The 15,925-nt window shown below is 61.9% G+C and overlaps 1 protein-coding gene across 1 annotated transcript; it reads right to left on the minus strand.

The window, feature by feature from the left end:
• Window positions 1-828: 828 nt before the first annotated feature.
• LOC135326571 (maestro heat-like repeat-containing protein family member 2B) lies at window positions 829-12,407 on the minus strand. Its single transcript, XM_064504386.1, has 19 exons — window positions 12,383-12,407; window positions 10,398-10,537; window positions 8,038-8,160; window positions 7,410-7,575; window positions 6,891-6,989; window positions 6,286-6,437; window positions 5,935-6,078; window positions 5,292-5,384; window positions 4,949-5,018; window positions 4,743-4,856; window positions 4,212-4,282; window positions 3,814-3,933; window positions 3,127-3,234; window positions 2,778-2,937; window positions 2,633-2,673; window positions 2,201-2,342; window positions 1,554-1,606; window positions 1,171-1,278; window positions 829-1,011 (listed from the first exon to the last, which is right to left on the minus strand). The coding sequence occupies exons 1-19, from the start codon at window positions 12,405-12,407 to the stop codon at window positions 829-831; spliced, it is 2,112 nt and encodes a 703-aa protein (XP_064360456.1).
• Window positions 12,408-15,925: the final 3,518 nt, after the last annotated feature.

Genomic DNA, 15,925 nt, shown 5'->3' on the forward strand with positions numbered 1-15,925 from the left:
GGTGGAGTGAGAGGCAGTGAACCAAGGCGCACAGACGCAGGACACGCAGCAACGGCCCCGGAGCGCGCAGACCCCGCAGGGCAGCAGGGACGAACCAGGGCTGCCGCGTCCCCCTCCGCCAGCGCAGGCGGGCCACAACCGCCCCTGGGGCGCTGGGAGGAGTCGGCGCTCGCAGGAGCTTCAGGGAAGACCCAGGTCTGTGTGGCCGGCCCTGCGCCCGTGCACCCACCTGGCAGCTGGCGCGGTAGTGCTGCAGGATGCGCCCCACGACGTCGCTCTCCACGCGGGCCAGGAGCTGCTCCGGAGGGGCGCAGAGCGCGATCTGGCCGTAGGCCAGCACGAGGGCCATGTGCCTCCCCGCTCTCTTCCCCTGGTGGTATTCCTGTGCCATGGGAGAAGCCACGAGACGTCAGCCCGGCGCCTCCGTCGGGCCCCAGCTCCCGCTGCCTCCCGGCGAAGGAGCTGCCCCGCTTTCCACGCAGCAGCCACCCCTGGGCTGCTACTGGTTTACAAGTGAAAATAAAGCAGAGGAAAAAACGAGCCAAGACACCCGGCATCCTTTACCTTCAGGCGTTTGAAAGCCCCAGACACTGGTCTTTCCTCCATGGACGCCCCAAACTCCTGCACCACCTCCAAGGCAAGGTGGAAGTGGCTCTCGGCAGAGCCGCCCAAAACAGAAATCATTGCCTGCAACACAAGAGAAAGGGTGAGGCGGCCTCTGGCCGACACTCAGCCACGGCAAGCTCCGAGCGACACTCGCGATATCGTCCGACGGAAACAGCAGCGACAAGGAAATGAGAAGAGCCTGCAGCGCTCTGCTCGGAGAGATCACCGCTCCCCTGGAAATACCGAGGGGCTCCGGGGAAAGCAAGGGGAGAAGAGGAAACTCACCTCTCTCTCAGACGCCTCCAAGTAATTTGTCCTTGAGAGATACTTCTTCATTTCCCCGCGGACATAGGGGACATGCTGACACGCTGCCAGGGACACCCCGACAGCTTTATACAGGAAGGCCTGAAAGACAAGCGGCCGCCCCAGACGTGGTCACGCACAGCCTGGCGGCACAGAGCCGGGCTGCGACGCACCAGCCCGCACCAGGCACGGCTGAGCTGGCCGCGGCGCCCGGCCGTCCAGCTCGGCTCCCGCAGAAACGAGGCCTCGGCAGGGACCCACCTGCTTCCGGGACAGCCGGGGGTAGCTGCCCGTCTGCTGGCTGAGCTCCAAGCTCAGGCCCATGGTCCAGGCCTGGCTCTCGATCGTCTCCAGAGACGTCCTCAGGAACTAGGGGAAACACAAGTTGAGGCAAAGCCCCCGCAGAGCAGGTCACAATGTGCAACGACGGGACACGGCGCAACACGACATGACCCTCTGTGATCCACAGCTGTTTGCAAAACAAAATCCTCAGGGCCTTTGCAGGGGGTCTTTCCCGTGTTTCCTGTTTTCTGAACAAAACTGGCATTTCCCTGCTCAGGGCTCCCCTGCTCCTGGTTACCTTTCCACCCACACCTTCCCCCCCTTTCCCACCGGTAGTTGCTGCCCTCGCAGCAGTGCTGTACCTTAAGCAGGAGCTGCTCCCACTCGGCAGAGTCCAGGCAGCTCTCGCTTTGCCCTACAAAGCCGGAGCAAGAAAACCCTCCGTGTTACTTAGCGCCACAGAAGAGCCCGGGGGCTCCTTGGCACTCAAACACCCTCCAGCTCCCACGCCAGAAGGGGCCCAAGCCGCGAGGCTCAAGCCCTGATGCCAAACTCTTGGCCAGGCCCAGGACACCTGACGGACCCTGGGGACGGGGGACAGGGGCACGGACTCAGCTCAGCCACACACCCGCTGCTCCCAGTCCCCATCGCTCGACTGCAGCTCCCAGAGCAAACCAGGCCCTCACACGAGGGCTCGGACCACGCACACACGTTTGCACCTGGACACGTTTCACCCACCCCTAGGAGCACCGAGTCCAGCCCTCCCAAACACCCACCCAGCGAGGACGCCGGGGTGCTGCAACACCTGCTCCTGGCAGTGACGGGCAAGAAAGGCCCCGTCCCCCAGATAAACTGCTCCTGGGCGTCAGCGCTGCTCCCTGGAAGGGCAACGGCTGCAGAGCCGGCGCTGAGAAACCCAGGGCCAATTCCCCTCCCTCACGCCTGGACGCTGCCTTTTCCTGCCTCCCCTTCGGCCTCTCCAGCCGCCTCCTCCCCGACGGCACGTTACCTTCCAGGCACTGCAGCAGGAAGGGGATCTTCACGGCCCACACCATCCCCACGGCGCCGTGGATCTCTGCGGACAGGGCCTGCAGCAGCCGCAGGGCAGCGACGCCGCAGCCGCCGCCGGCGTGAGGAGCCGCCGCAACCACCTGGGAGAGGGCAGGCGAGACCTGGGCTCGGGGCGGCCGGAGGAGCCGCAGCTTCTCCCCGCAGGGAGGGCGGTTGCCCAGCCCCGGCCGAGCCGGGAGCTTCTCCCCGGTGCCGCCGGCTTCTCCCCCGTGCAGCAGCAGGGTCCCGCGGGGCCGGGGAGGCTCCGACTCGCTCTCGCACGCCTCTTCCTCCCCGCAGGCTGCCGGCCCCGGCCTGCGACGCAGCTCTGCCCCGACCTCTCCCGTCACCTCCAGCCCCCGAAAGCGCTTTCCCCAGGGCCCCTACTCACCAGCAGGCGAGCCAGCAGGGCCTGCGGCCTCGGCAGCTTGGCTGTGAGGAGACAGAAAGGCCGGTGAGAGCGGCACGACCCACCATACCTGCCCTGGCCCTGGCACAGCCCGACACGGCACACGGCGAGAGTTTCGGCTTCCTACCTCGCTCCCGGGAGGCCACAACATCGGGCTCCTCCTCTCCGTCCTCGCCCCCTGCTCTCCCCCGGCTCTCGGCCAGCTCTCGCAGGCACCGGCAGAGCGGCACCAATGTGCCGGTGTACTGGGCTGGCACCACGTACTGCAGGAGCCGCGGCCACAGGAGCTGCAGGGAAGAACGAGGCCATTCAGCACGTCGCGGCTCCCACCTCCGTGCCAGCTCGAGCTCGTTTTAGCTCTGAGATGGAAACGACGCTCTGCATTCCCACTCACCTTGTGCGCCTAAGGGGCTGCTCGGGGAGCACTTTGGGGAGAGTGGGGCAGGGAGGCAGCAGCAGGGCGCAGGACGACTTACTTTGGTCATCCCCCGGACGGAGACATCCAGGGAGCGCAGGATGTCCAAGCACAGGGCTTGAAGATCTGCTGCTTCCTGCGCTTCTGCTTGAGACAGCTTTCCCTGCGCCTGCAAGACACAGTTGGGACAACACCAGCATCAGCCCCTGTCCCTGAGATGGGAGGTGAAGCATGAACCACCCAGCGCTGCTGGGATGCTCCCCCGGGAGCCCCCATCTCCGGAGGCAGGAGAGAGCAGAAAGTCCCACAGGAGGGGCCAGATCCCAGGTGAAGGAAGCACTAAACAGGCTGCGACCAGGGAGACCCGCTGCTCCTTGGGGCGGTCGCCAGCGTCGTTAGTCGGGGTGTCGGGATTACGAGCTCCTCCAGGGCCCAAGTGATGCCGCAGTGGCACCAAGCCGATGCAAGGAGGTTGCCCTGCGGCGGGGCTGTACTCAGTGACAGCGCTGAAACGGCAGCACGCACGGCCCAGCGGAGTCACGGCCCAGGCAGCGCCGCAGTCGGGTTTGTTACGTGCTGGTGGGAGGCCAAAGCACTCCCCCGGCCTCCTCCGAGATCCCCCCAGGAACGGCGGTGGGGACGCCGCTCAGCCCTCTGCACCGGGGACTGCAGCCCTGCTGGGGGGGCTCCCCATTTCCAGGACACCCCAGGCACACAGCAAAGCCGAAGCGTCACGCTCTGCCCTCACCAGTCTGCTGGAGGCCTGGCTGAACATGGTGAAGACGTGGGCCACCAGATCCCAGGCCGAGCAGCTCTGGACGCTGCAGCTGAGCAGCTCCTTGGTGAAGCGCAGAACTGCCCTCGCCACCTGCCACGGAGCACATTGCAGTTACCCCCCTCTGCTCAAAAGCCCAGGGGCAGACGCCTTCGCACCCATGCAGCCCCTGTGCCCCGCGGGGAGACCATGGGGGTGCAGGAGGCCCCTCTGCTCCCACAGCCACTGCCACGCAGCAACATTTCTACGGGGAAACGCTCCTCTAGGCTCGACCCCCAACAGCAGCCCTGCCAGGGGCTGGCCAGGCTCTGCCCCGAGCAAAAGCTTTCTCTGCCGCCCACCGCGGTGCTGCCCCGCGCCAACCAGCTCACCTTCCTGCTGGGGTCTCCCAGCGCGCAGCGCACCGCCTGCACGAGCAGGGGCAGGCTCTGGCCTCTCTCTGCTGCTGGAAAAGATGGGGAGAGGCGGGCGCTCAGGCAGAGCCCTCGTTTCAGCAGGAAGCTGCCAAAGCTCCCAGCTCGCTCACACACGAGCAGCACAGAAAACCCAGGACAAGATTGTGACGGCCGAGGAAGCAGCAGAGTCCCCCAGTGACTCCGTTTACAGACACAAGCGGGTGACGGGACCGACTGTTTTAACAACACGGAGCACTGCAGAAATGCGATGGGTACAAGTAGCTCATGCCCCTGCCCCATTACTGAAGCGTCGAGCGCCGTCACTGGTGCATCGCCGTTTACAGCTGCCCCATCACATCCTTGTCCCTGCAGCTGCGTAGCAGCTTGGCTGGGGAACATGCACTTTGCAGCTCGTTTCAGGTGTTTGTGCATCACTTGCAGTCGTGCCTGCCCCCAGCCCGGCAGCCCAAACCCCTGGCCGGCCTCGCTGCGCCCCGCGGCACTGACCTGTGGGGCGCACCAGGGCTCTGAGCAGATCCAAGGACACCACGTGAGCGGCCTCGCTCCCACTCCCCAGCTGCGAGCGCAGAAAGGCCACCGTGTCCTCAGGGCAAACTCGGGCTGCGAGGGAAAAGTCGTGCTCTGCGTTAGCCACAGGTTCGGGAGAGAGCAGCAAGGGCACAGCGGTGTCACGCGGAGTCTCCTCCCCTCACCCAGCAGCAGGACGCAGGAGGACAGCTCCGACCGGTGCTCCCCGCTGTGCTGCTTGCTCCCATCACTGAGCTGTGGGAACAAGGGGCGCTTTAGAGAGAAGAGCATCAGGTCCGGGGGGACTGAAAAGAAACTGCTCCCTCCGCTCGTCTCCCTGGGGCTTTGGCTACAGCAGCCTCTAGACCCCAGCATGGGAGGTGACCCCCAAATATCTGCACAGACCTGGCCTTAAGGTAGGTCCTGCTGCAAGGACGCTCTGCCCGGCCGTCCAGCAGGACCTTCCTGTCCCCGTGGGTCAGGTCTGCTGCACCCAGCGCAAGCGGTACGGGGTCAGGCTGCCCTTACCTGGTGGTGCACAGCGGTGCCGACGGCCTGGACCTCGTCCTGGGGGATGGGGATCTGCACTTCCCCCAAAATCTCCAGGAAATAACTCAGAGCCTGCAAGGGAACGGGGTCGGGAAGAAGAGCGGGACTGTCACCTAAAGCAATGTCTTAAGAAAGGAAACCCGGCGTTTCTGTGATGAACTCCTTCACTCCAGTCCCCAGGAAAAGACCCAGACCCTCCCGCACGGGGTTTCTCGTGTGTCCTTCCCTCCCAGCAGCAGCCTTAGAGGGCCTCTCCTCTGCACAGAGCCCCTCTGATGATGCTTCCCCACACTTCGCACCCCTCACACCTCCCCTCCCCGCCAGACGGGGCTGGATGGTGCCTGGGCATTAGAGCAGAGCCCCTCGTGTGCACGACGCCCCAGGGACAGGGGTCGAGGCCTCCCTTCCCGAGGAGGTCGGCCCCGGGGATGCTCAGCTCCCTCTCGGCCCCACCTGGGCTGCTCTGGCGCTGCCCGAGAAGCCCAGCAGGCCTCAAGCCTCCCCTGCTCTCCCCCTTTCTTCTCAAGGGGTCCCGGCTCCTCCAGACACCCCACAGACCCCCAACATCTCGCAGCACACGCACAGACCCCACAGCCTCACCGTGCCCCACATAACGCCTCACCTTGGTCACCCGGAAAGTGTCCTGGACCTGCTGATACTGGCCCAGGAGCCAGGGGAGCTGCTCCCACACGCGCTCGCGGTGCTCTTCCTCGCGCACAAGGAGGCCCATCATGGCAGCCATCGCCCCCAGGACGGCCTGCTTGGCCTGCAGGGAGGGCAGCGAGACGCTCTTCAGCGGGGCCCAACGTCCTTCCACCCCGACATGGTCTGCCCTCCCCACGGAGAGGCAGTGCCCTGCTCCCCTGGAGGAGAAGGCCTTGCTCCAGAGGAGAGGGCACGTCCCCACCCCGGCCCCCCCGGCCCTGCCCAAAGGCCCCCGGAGTCGCGGGGCCGGCACGGCAGCCCCTCTCACCTCCTCCTCCTCGCAGCCCAGCCAGCTCCCCACCACGTGGAGGAAGAGTGGGGAAACGCTGCTGCAGAACTGGGCCTGCCCCATGCGCGGGAAGCTGCATTGCTCCCAGGCACCCAGGTAGGTGTTCACGGCCTTCGACCACTGCTCCAGGACTGCGGCGAGAGAAGGGCAGAAGGATCAGGGCAGAGCCTGCGGCGGGGACGGGACCTTGCTCTGCCGCCCCAGCCTGCCCTCAGCCGCAGCCCCCCGCTCGCCGCGGCTCCATCCGAGACCGGGTCCGGCCCCAGGCACAAGCCGCGCGGTGCTCGGAGATGCCCTGATGGAAACGCTGCGCTGTTGCTCTTCTCCTCCCCATCACACCTCCTCCTCCTCCTCCTCCCAGCCGTGTTCCCCTCCTGCGCTTCTCGCTGCGTCCCTGCCCCAGCCGTCCCAAACACTCGCCCTCTCTCCCGAAACCCCCCAAAACCAGCCCGCCCTGCACGCAGCAGGCGGGAGGGAGCTGGGGCAGAGCTCAGAGCCCGGCAGGTCGCACCGGGAGCAAAGCGCAGCAGCAGAGGCGCCGAGGCTGCCCCGGCCCTGCCCCTGCCCGCGGGGCCGACACTCACCGCTGCAGACGGCGCGCAGGGTCCGGCTGCTCCCCACCTGGCTCAGCATCGTGCGCAGGGCGAAGAGCGTCATGCCCACGAAGGGGACGCACCGCAGGGCTGCGGAGAGGGCAGGGCAGAGGCACAGAGAGGCACGCCGTCACGGGGAGCCGGGGCAGCGCGTGGGGGAGCCCCAGGGCAGCACGGCGGGGGGAGCCCCCAGGCTGCCGGGCCCCTGGGGACATGCCGGGGGGGCCAGGGGGGCACCAGAGATGCCCCAGGGGCTGGGGCAGGCCCCGGCATGGGGACGGCTTGGTGGGACTCGATGGGGTGCTGGTGCCTGCCCCAAGTGGGGAGCGGGGCAGCCATTCGGGGGGCCTGGGAGGGCGGCAGGGGCAAAGCCAGCCCCGGCAGCCAGCGAGGGGAACCGAAACCTTGCAGCCTCCGGTTCAGCATGGAACATTTTGGGGAGATGGGGGAAGATCCCTTCTCCCGGGTACCGCAGACCACAGCCCCGAGCCGGAGGCCGAGGGGCCCTACCGTAGCTGCTGGCCAGCTTGCCCAAGGTGACGAACACGAGGTCCTCGGAGATCTCTCCCAGGGCCCTCAGGCGGCACTGCAGCTCGTACATGACGCTGTCGAAGTGGGAGCGGGCCAGAGCCACCAGGACGTCGCTGGCGGCCATCCGCACGTCTTCCGTCACACCCTGGCAAGAGCCATGAACCTCCCTCAGCAGGAGAAAGGCTGAAGGCGCCGGCAGCGACCTCCTGCCTCCAGCTCTCGGTTCCTGCCTTGGCCACCTCCCCGCACAGCTCCAGGTATCGCCCCCCAAATCCATTGCAGTGATGAGTCCCCAAGGCCTTTGCCTCCAGGAAACACTTGCTGGTGCAGAAATCGCGGCCCTGCACGTCCCAGCTCCGCCACCAGCCCTGGGCGCAGGCGCTGCTGGCACAGGCAGCTGCTCCTGCTCTGCACTCCCTCTGCAGCGGGGCTGGATACGGCCTTTTCTATCGCGGAGCCGCATCCGCGGGGAAGGAGCTGTCACAGGGGGTCTGGGAGCCTCTGACAGGGCTTAGTGCTAGACACGGGTCCTCAGAGCCCTCCTACGTTTTACCAAAACCAGCTCTAGCCAGGCGCCTCTGGCTGCCTTCAGAGAGGAGCAGCTCACCTGCGCCGCTCTCATGTCCCTCGAGGCCGCTGCGATCACTCTGGCCAGGACAGCACTCTGCAAGCGGCCGTCATCGCCCTGCAGGACTCTCTCCAGCTCTCGGTAGATCTCCGCTCTGTCGCCCTGGGGACGCAGCCCAGAAAGGAACAGGTTGGCCTTGCTTTTCCTTATTGCCAGGGAGCCCCAGAGCTGCGGACATGGGCCCTGTAGCGCCTGCAAAATGGTGTCTCCGCATCACCTCCCTTCTCAGTATCTAGGCAGAGAAACCAGTTGGGGCAGCAACTTCCCTGGAAAGTGTTTCTGAGATGCAGGATAAACCCCGCACGGCACAAGGCATCACCCAGGTGTCAGATCTCCACCGTGCAGGCGCTCTGCAAATGCACCGTCTCTGCACCAAGGAGCAGGTGGCTCCTCCAAACGCTGTTGAGTTCCAGTGGGAAGAGCCGGTGGCTGGGCACACGGCCCTTGCTCGCGCCCCAGGCAGCACACTGCTCACCCGCTTCCCTCTGCTCCTCACCCTGCTAGTGCAGGGATGCTTGTGGGGTGACATTTGTAGATTGTGCCGTGAGGCCTGCCACCCCCCCCCCCCTCAAACTAGCTCAGTGACCCATCACCATCTCCTTTGGGAGGTCCAGAGAGGGAAAAGCCTGCTAAGAGCTGCAGAATTGTTTCAGGACAGCCACTGGGAACAGGGCTGGAAATAGCCCTGCGCCTGGGACACTACTGGAGAATGCACCCGCGGAAAAGAGGGAAACCAGAGAAATGCAAGCAAAAAAACCCAGCAAATGGCCCGGCAGCAGACAGGCAACTGCAGGGGACCTGGGAAGGTGCAGTGCCACAGCAAGTGCCCTGGGCTTTGGGCCTGGGAGCCCCCACAGGGCCGAGACAAGACGGCTCCAGGGGCAGCTCCTGGCTGCGCTGGGCACCTCGCTGGCACTTCCCCATCCGAAACCAGGCAGGGCACAGCAAGTCCATCAGGGCAAGGGCTGTGCGGGAGGCCACAGCATCGTTCCTGAGGCTGGGGGAAGATGGAGGCAGGTACAACAGTGCCAGAGGAGAAAGAGGAAGGCGGCAGAACAAATACTTGGCTGGAAGGAGGGGATTTGTTTCCCAAAGTGCAGGAGATTTCAGCTGGAGCAGGGCCAGCCCGCAGTGGGAGCAGGGCAGCCTCACTGCTTGAGGGAGGCCTCTGGGGTGCTACTGGCTCCAGGGCATGGGGCACGGTCGGAGCTGGGACCTGCAGGCATGCTGTGCGGTGAAGGGCCACTGACAGGGGTCAGCAGCATCTTGCCTCTTTCTGAGGCTCCTGCTGATCTCCTGCTCCTAGGCTGAACATCTCCTTGGGGGATAAAAGTTTCCATGGGCTGAGAAGTCCATGGTCCTGCTGGCTAGAGAAGGGGACAGCCTGCCAAGCGGGGGATGGACTCTGTCTCTTGGGATGCTGACAGTTAGGCACATCCAAAGAGCAGAAAATGTCTGGTGCAGCAGGCCCTGGAGCGGCTGAGAGCGAGAGGCGCCCATGAGACCTGTGCTGTCCCTGTCCCCGGGGCATCTGCCTGCTCAGATGCAGGAGGGCAGCCAGGGCAGGCCAAGCTCTCGGGCTTGTGGACAGGCTCAGCACTGAGGCAGGGCCTGAGCTGGCTTCCCAGGCAATGCCGGGACTTTCAGAGAAAGGGCACTGCTCCCTGCACACAGAGCAGGCTGCTGGCCCCACGGGAAACGCCAGCCAGGGTCCTCCAGCAGGAGGTTTGGGGCTTCTGTGCTTATACAAAAGTAAGAGAAACAGCTTCGAGATACCAGAGGGTCCTGCGAGTCCCTTGTCACTTCCCTGCAGTTCTTTGGGCAGATAAAGAGGCTTTGTTTTATGAAGAGGGGTGCAGAGATTTATAAATGAGGCCGCAGCAATGACACAGCAGCAGGAGGTCTGGGGAGATGCCAGGTGTCCTGGGGGTGCTGCCTCTGGGGCAGGGGTCTGGGCTCCCGCTGGGTTCACAGCCACTCACTGATCCCTGGGAGCCAGGAGCCACCAGCACCTGGGGATACATCACCGCTCCTCGTGCAGCGAGCAGTCCAAGTGCCGTGAGACTTCCCAGATGGAAGCAGAGGGTGGCTCTGGGCACTGTCACAGAGGCACTGGAGAGCTGCGGGGGTTCAGCCCCAGAGGCTGCGGCCGGGCCTGCAGGCCGACGCTCCCTTTGGCCCGAAAGGCCGCTGTGCAGCAGCATTTGCTCACGTGGCCGCCAGCAGCAGCGTTTGCAGCACGCGTGTGTCGCAGGAGGGCGGCGGCACCCTCGGGAAACCAGGGCCCTGCCGGGCACCTGCAAACCCACGCCCGGCACAGCGCGATGCCCCCGCCTCACCTCCTCGTCTTGCAGGCGGTTTGACAGAGAAGCCACTCGCTCAGCAAAGGTGGGGACGGCTGCAGGGACGGACTCTGCCGCCCTGCCTCCATCCTCCCGAACGGGAGGCCGGGACCAGCAACCTCCACAAGTGAAGAGACCTGCAAGGAGAGACCCAGAGGATTATCACCAGCTCTGCTGGCCTCAGCTGCCTGCGCTGTTTCGGGGCAAACGTCTCCTCAGCCTGCAGAGAAATCCTTTCCCTCAGCACTAACACTGCAGCCAGGGCTGTATCAGCAGGCGGACAGCCAGCAGGGCAAAGGCAGGGACTCCTCCCCTCTGTGCAGCACTAGTGAGACCACCCCTGGATGCTGGTCCAGTCCAGGCTCCTCAGTAAAAGACAGATAAGCTACAATGCTGTGATATAGTGGAGTGAGTCCAGAAGAGAGTCATCAGGATGGCTGGGGACTGGAGCACATGAGAAGCGAGGGAAGGCTCAGAGAGCTGGCTTGGGTCAGCCTGGAGAAGGGGAAGGGAGACCAGTGTATTGCTGCCTGCAGCTACCTAATGGGGGACACAGAGAAGACGGAGCAAAACTCTTCTCAGAAATGTAGCTTGATGGGATGAGAGGCAACAGGAACAAGTTGGAACATGAGAAATCCTGATTAACTATTAGAAACACTATTTCCCATGAAGGTTTGGGGCTGACCTGCTGGAAAGCAGCTCTGCAGAGAAGGCTCTCATGGCCCCGGTGGACAACAAGCTGACCACGAGCCAGCAACGTGCCCCTGTGGCCAAGAAGGCCCATGCTATCCAGGGCCGCATTAGGAAGAGCATTGCCAGCGGGTCAAGGGAGGGCATCCTCCCCCTACTCAGCCCTGGTGAGGCCACATCTGGAGGACTGGGTCCAGTTCTGGGCTCCCCAGGACAAGAGAGACATGGAGCTACTGGAGAGAGTCCAGCACAGGGCTACTAAGGTGAGGAAGGGACTGGAGCATCTCTCCTATGAGAAGAGACTGACAGAGCTGGGCCTGTCCAGCCTGGAGAAGAGAAGACTGAGCAGCGGATCTTATCCATGTGTATCAGTATCTGAAGGGAGGGTGCAAGGAAGATGGGGCCAGACTCTTCTCAGTGGTGCCTGGGGACAGGACCAGAGGCAACAGGCACCAACTGAAACACAGGAAGCTCCGTCCGAACACGAGGAAAAAATTCTTTACTGCGAGGGTAACCAAGCACCGGAACAGGTTGCCCAGAGAGGTTATGGAGTCTCCATCCTTGGAGATATTCAAAAGCTGTCTGGACACAATCCTGGGCCAGGTGCTCTAGGTGACGCTGCTTGAGCAGAGGGGTTGGACTAGATGATCTGCAGAGGTCCCTTCCAACCTCAACCAGTCTGTGATTCCGTGAAGGTGGTCAAACACCAGAAGAGGCACCCAGGGAGGCTGTGGGATCTCCATCCTCAGAGATGCTCACACCATGACCAGACAAGGCCCTGGGCAGCCTGCTCTCATGGGTCCTGCTTTGAGCCGCAGCTTAGACTCCAAAGCACAGAGGTCCCATCCCCCCTTGGTTATCCTGCGAGCATAACGCCCAGAGCCTGCTGGGTTTGGAACCAGGGGGCCTCTGCTACCAAAACAAGGTGGACGCCCTCAGAGCCACCAGGCCCGTCAGGCCTGACTCCTCATGAGGCAGCATCCAAGTCCCCTGCACTGCTGTGTGTCAGGGCAAAGCAGACCAACAGCTCTGCACAGTTTTCTCCATTTCCCATCTGTGTCACGGTCGGGGCCCATTAGCTCCTTGGGTGGAAAGCCCGTGAAACAAGAGCCTGGAGGGAGCTGCATGGGAGCGAGGAGGAGGCTTTCTGCTGAGGAGCTGGTGCAGTTGCAGGGTTCAGGGGAGCTCTCGCAGCATCAGAAATGGCCAGCCCTGCTCAGCGGTGCCGAGCACCAGGGGTTCGCACTCGGGATCTCCTGCAGCCCTGGCCCAGCCCTGCCCCAGCCCCTCACCTCGGAGCGCCCGGAGTCTCCTCATGGCGCCGGGCCAGGGACAGCGCTGCTGCGCCAGCCCTGCCTAAGGACAGAGCGGGACCGCGGGGACCCGCTCCCGCGCGCCACCCTCACCGCCACAGAGCTCTGCGGCCAATGAGGGCCTGCCCCGGACACGCCCGCCTACATCACAGAGGGCCCAGACCAATGAGGGCCTGCTTGGGGACACGCCCCTGCCCATCACAAAGGGCTGCTGGCCAATCAAGGCTTGCCCCGGCACACACCCATGCCCATCACAAAGGGCTGCCAGCCAATAAGGGCCCTGCCCCAGGGCCACCCCCACTCAGGGCAGGGGGCCAGAGAGGGCAGCAGGCAAAGGACCCCAACAGGCCCCCAACACTGCCCCCTTTCCCCTTCTCCCTCCATCACTCCCACACACTGCGTTTCCTCCAAGGGGGCTGGGCACTGACCTGGCCTCAGCAGCACCTCCCAGCCCCACAGCCAGAGGTGACTGCTCTCAAGGGGGCTGCTTCGCCCTTTTCTCTCCTCTGCCTCTTTGCCTGCCTTTCTCCAAAAAGGAGCCTGCTGCAGGCTTGTCACCTGGGTACACGCCTGTGTGTGTCATTCCCTCTGCTTCCTCCACCAAGGTTTGCACTCCCTCTCCAAGGAGCACAAAGCTGAACCCAGAACTGGAGACCTCACACCTGTGACAGTCATAAGAACAGGGGGTCAGGGGAAGGAGAGACAGCTCAGATCTCAAAGGAAAGCTCCTGTCAGCTCATATTGTACAGGGAAACCTAAGTTCCCCTTTATTGGACAGGAGAAAATTTCAGCAGAAGACAGACCCTGAAAATCAGGAGTACTGAGGGTCTGGGCACATAGGCCCCCATGCCAACAGTCAATTTATTTAGCTGACTATAAAATCCCTGCTGGCATGGCCTGACTGGATCCAGGCCTAAGCTCTTACTCCACACTGACTGCAAAGTGTAGCTCCACTGCCACAGCCAGCCAAGAACATCAACATCTCTCCCAATGCAGCAGCACTGAGTCACTCTGATGGAGGGCAATAAAAGCTGGTGTCAGATGCTCTGCAACTGCATCCTAGTCTTCATTTACTGGTTGCATTTCTGCAGTCTGGGGGCTCTGCTGACAGAGAGAAAGGCAGCCCTCAAGTATGGCCAAGCAGCTCCCATCTTTCTGCAGAGGACAAGGGGTGTCTACCCTGAGAGCAGTTAGCCTTGTACTGGACAGGGAAAATACTGTCAAGGAAGTGATTTTGGTGAGAAAGGGTTACTCCTCACCAGCCACTTCACCTTGAAGGAAAAAAAGGGAAGTGCTGTCATGTAACCAAGGCTGCCTGGTAAAGCTGTGTGAGTTCTGCCTTGTGACAAGTCCTCTGCAAACTGAAGAGCACATCTGGTTAGCTTTATTGTTTGAGGTGGCATGTATTTTTTTTATTAGCAGTCATTGTCACAATGGTACACGACACACATTTACCTTTGCAGCTATTACAAAAGACAACCACCAGAAAGCAGCACCCATTTTTGCTTGCAGGGCCTGCTGCCCACTGGTCACCCAGGCCAGCCCCCAGCTTAGTGCTAAAGGATATTGCCCTGGGGCTGTCTAGAGGTAGCCACTTAGCACCACTTCTCTCAAACTTACTTAGCAGGAGTAGCTGAATTAGGTGAAGCCTTAGGCCGCACTCAGAGAACATGAGGGACTTGCACCCAGCTCAGGAAAAGGGGCCCCAGGGCCAGCTCCAGCTGGAAAGACAAGGACATCACAAGCAGTCTGTATCTTGTGTCTCACACTCCAAAAGGGAGGATGTTGACTTCAAAATAAGGCCTGTGCCAGGCATCAGGACCTCGAGAAACAAAGCCTCCTCTCCCTGCTGGGGCAGGGAGAATTGTTGGGGTCTGGAATTACCTCCTCCAGACCTTGAGACACAACAAGACCCAACAAGGAACAGGAGGACCCCAGGCCTGATTATTACTCTTGGTCCCAACTACAGCACGAGGGGAGGAGAACTTAGACCATAAAGTGACAATTGCCCAGGGCTTCCTTTGCTCAGGTCCCTCTCTGGAGGCACCCAGCTCAAGCTGTCATTTGCCCCTGTACCACTTAGGGTAACTCAGTTTGTGATCACCCACATCTTAGGCTCTGCCTCAGGAAACCCAGGCTCAGAGACCTTCTTGAACAGTCTGGCCACCCAGGTGGGACCCTGGGTCACCACCAGCAGACCTTCCTATCTCCAAACATCCAACTGCCAGCAGCAGGTCAGGTCACCTGAGATCTCTGGAGCAGGCAGCACCCAATGGGTGAGTGCTAAAATGCCCTGAGCTGATTCAGAACAGTTGTTAGAGGGGGTTTGAGGGCCCCTAGGAAGGACTGTCAGGGTGGGTTCAAGTCCCTCCCTTGCTGCAGCTTCTCTTAAGAGTGCACAGCCTGATGAGCAGAAGGCACACTAGGCAATGGGAAATGTACCTGGCATGCAGAAGGGGATGCCCTTAGCCAGGGTACAGGAAAATTGGAAAAAGATTGATGGTACAGTGGGCTTGTCAAAAAGGCACAGTTACATTATGGCAGGAAGAGTGGCCCTTCACAACAGAAGATGGTAATCCAGCACAACAGTGGCCAGCAGAAGGGACTTCTGATGAGGAAACATGAGCTTTCCTGCAATATCATCTAGAAGAGATGTTTCCAGCTCAAACTGATTACTGGTACATTTGGGATAACTGGGCATGGGCACAGGAGCATTTGAGCCAGAAGGGAGGGAGGAAGGGAACCCTGCCCAAGGTGACACTCACAGTAGCAGATCCTAGTACCCCAGACCATGTTCCAACAGTTCCTGCTCCACCTTCTATGCCTGACAAGCTACCTGTCCTTCCTTCCCCTGCTCCTCCTCCCTCTACTCTACCAGCTGCCAGACTCTGTCCTAGGATCTCCCATGTGCTGACTGATCCTGCCACTCTGCAGCCAGGGGGAATGGGAGGGGCCAACCCCCCTCCTCCTGTGCTGCAGCTACTTACTAAGCAGCCCTGGAGCCCCAGCCAGCTTGCCTGATGGGTGGAAGGGCGGGGGGGGGGGGGGAATGCCAGGATTAAGAGAAGATGCCAAGCCATGTGCCCAGTTAGTTTCTGCTATATGCACCAGGTACAACCCAACCTGGAGTGATACCCAGATTCTTTTGAGGGAATTATTTTGACCAGATGAACAGGATAAGATAATGAACCAAGATGCAGAATCAGCACAGCAAGCCAGGGGAAACAGAACCCCCTGGCCAGCAAATGATCCCAAGTGGGACTATGATAATGCAGGAGACAGAGCCCTGTGTCAAAGAGGACTTGGACATTTAGTAGAAGCAATCAGAGCATGCAGAGAGTTAGGAGCAAATGGGACTAGAGTGCAAGAAGGTAGACAGCAATCAGATGGGCACCCCAGTGACTTCTGGGGGCAGCTGCAGCCAGCCCTGCTGAAATATGGGGGAATGACCCCCACAAAACTTCAACAACATACTCGCAGTTAGTGTAGCATAGATCAGGTGGCCCCTGATACACAACAGTA

This window comes from Dromaius novaehollandiae, unplaced genomic scaffold (genome assembly GCF_036370855.1).
Source record: "Dromaius novaehollandiae isolate bDroNov1 unplaced genomic scaffold, bDroNov1.hap1 HAP1_SCAFFOLD_36, whole genome shotgun sequence".
Lineage (NCBI taxonomy): Eukaryota > Metazoa > Chordata > Aves > Casuariiformes > Dromaiidae > Dromaius > Dromaius novaehollandiae.

What these genes read in the sequence shown, in the direction of transcription:
- LOC135326571 (XM_064504386.1), bottom strand. Translation starts at nt 12,407, where the DNA reads ATGAGGAGACTCCGGGCGCTCCGAG. An exon ending in ACACTTTCCGGGTGACCAAG is followed by an intron (nt 5,385 to 5,934) that starts GTGAGGCGTTAT and finishes GTTCCCTTGCAG; the next exon opens with GCTCTGAGTTATTTCCTGGA. An exon ending in AGCCCTGGTGCGCCCCACAG is followed by an intron (nt 4,283 to 4,742) that starts GTCAGTGCCGCG and finishes CTTTTCCAGCAG; the next exon opens with CAGAGAGAGGCCAGAGCCTG.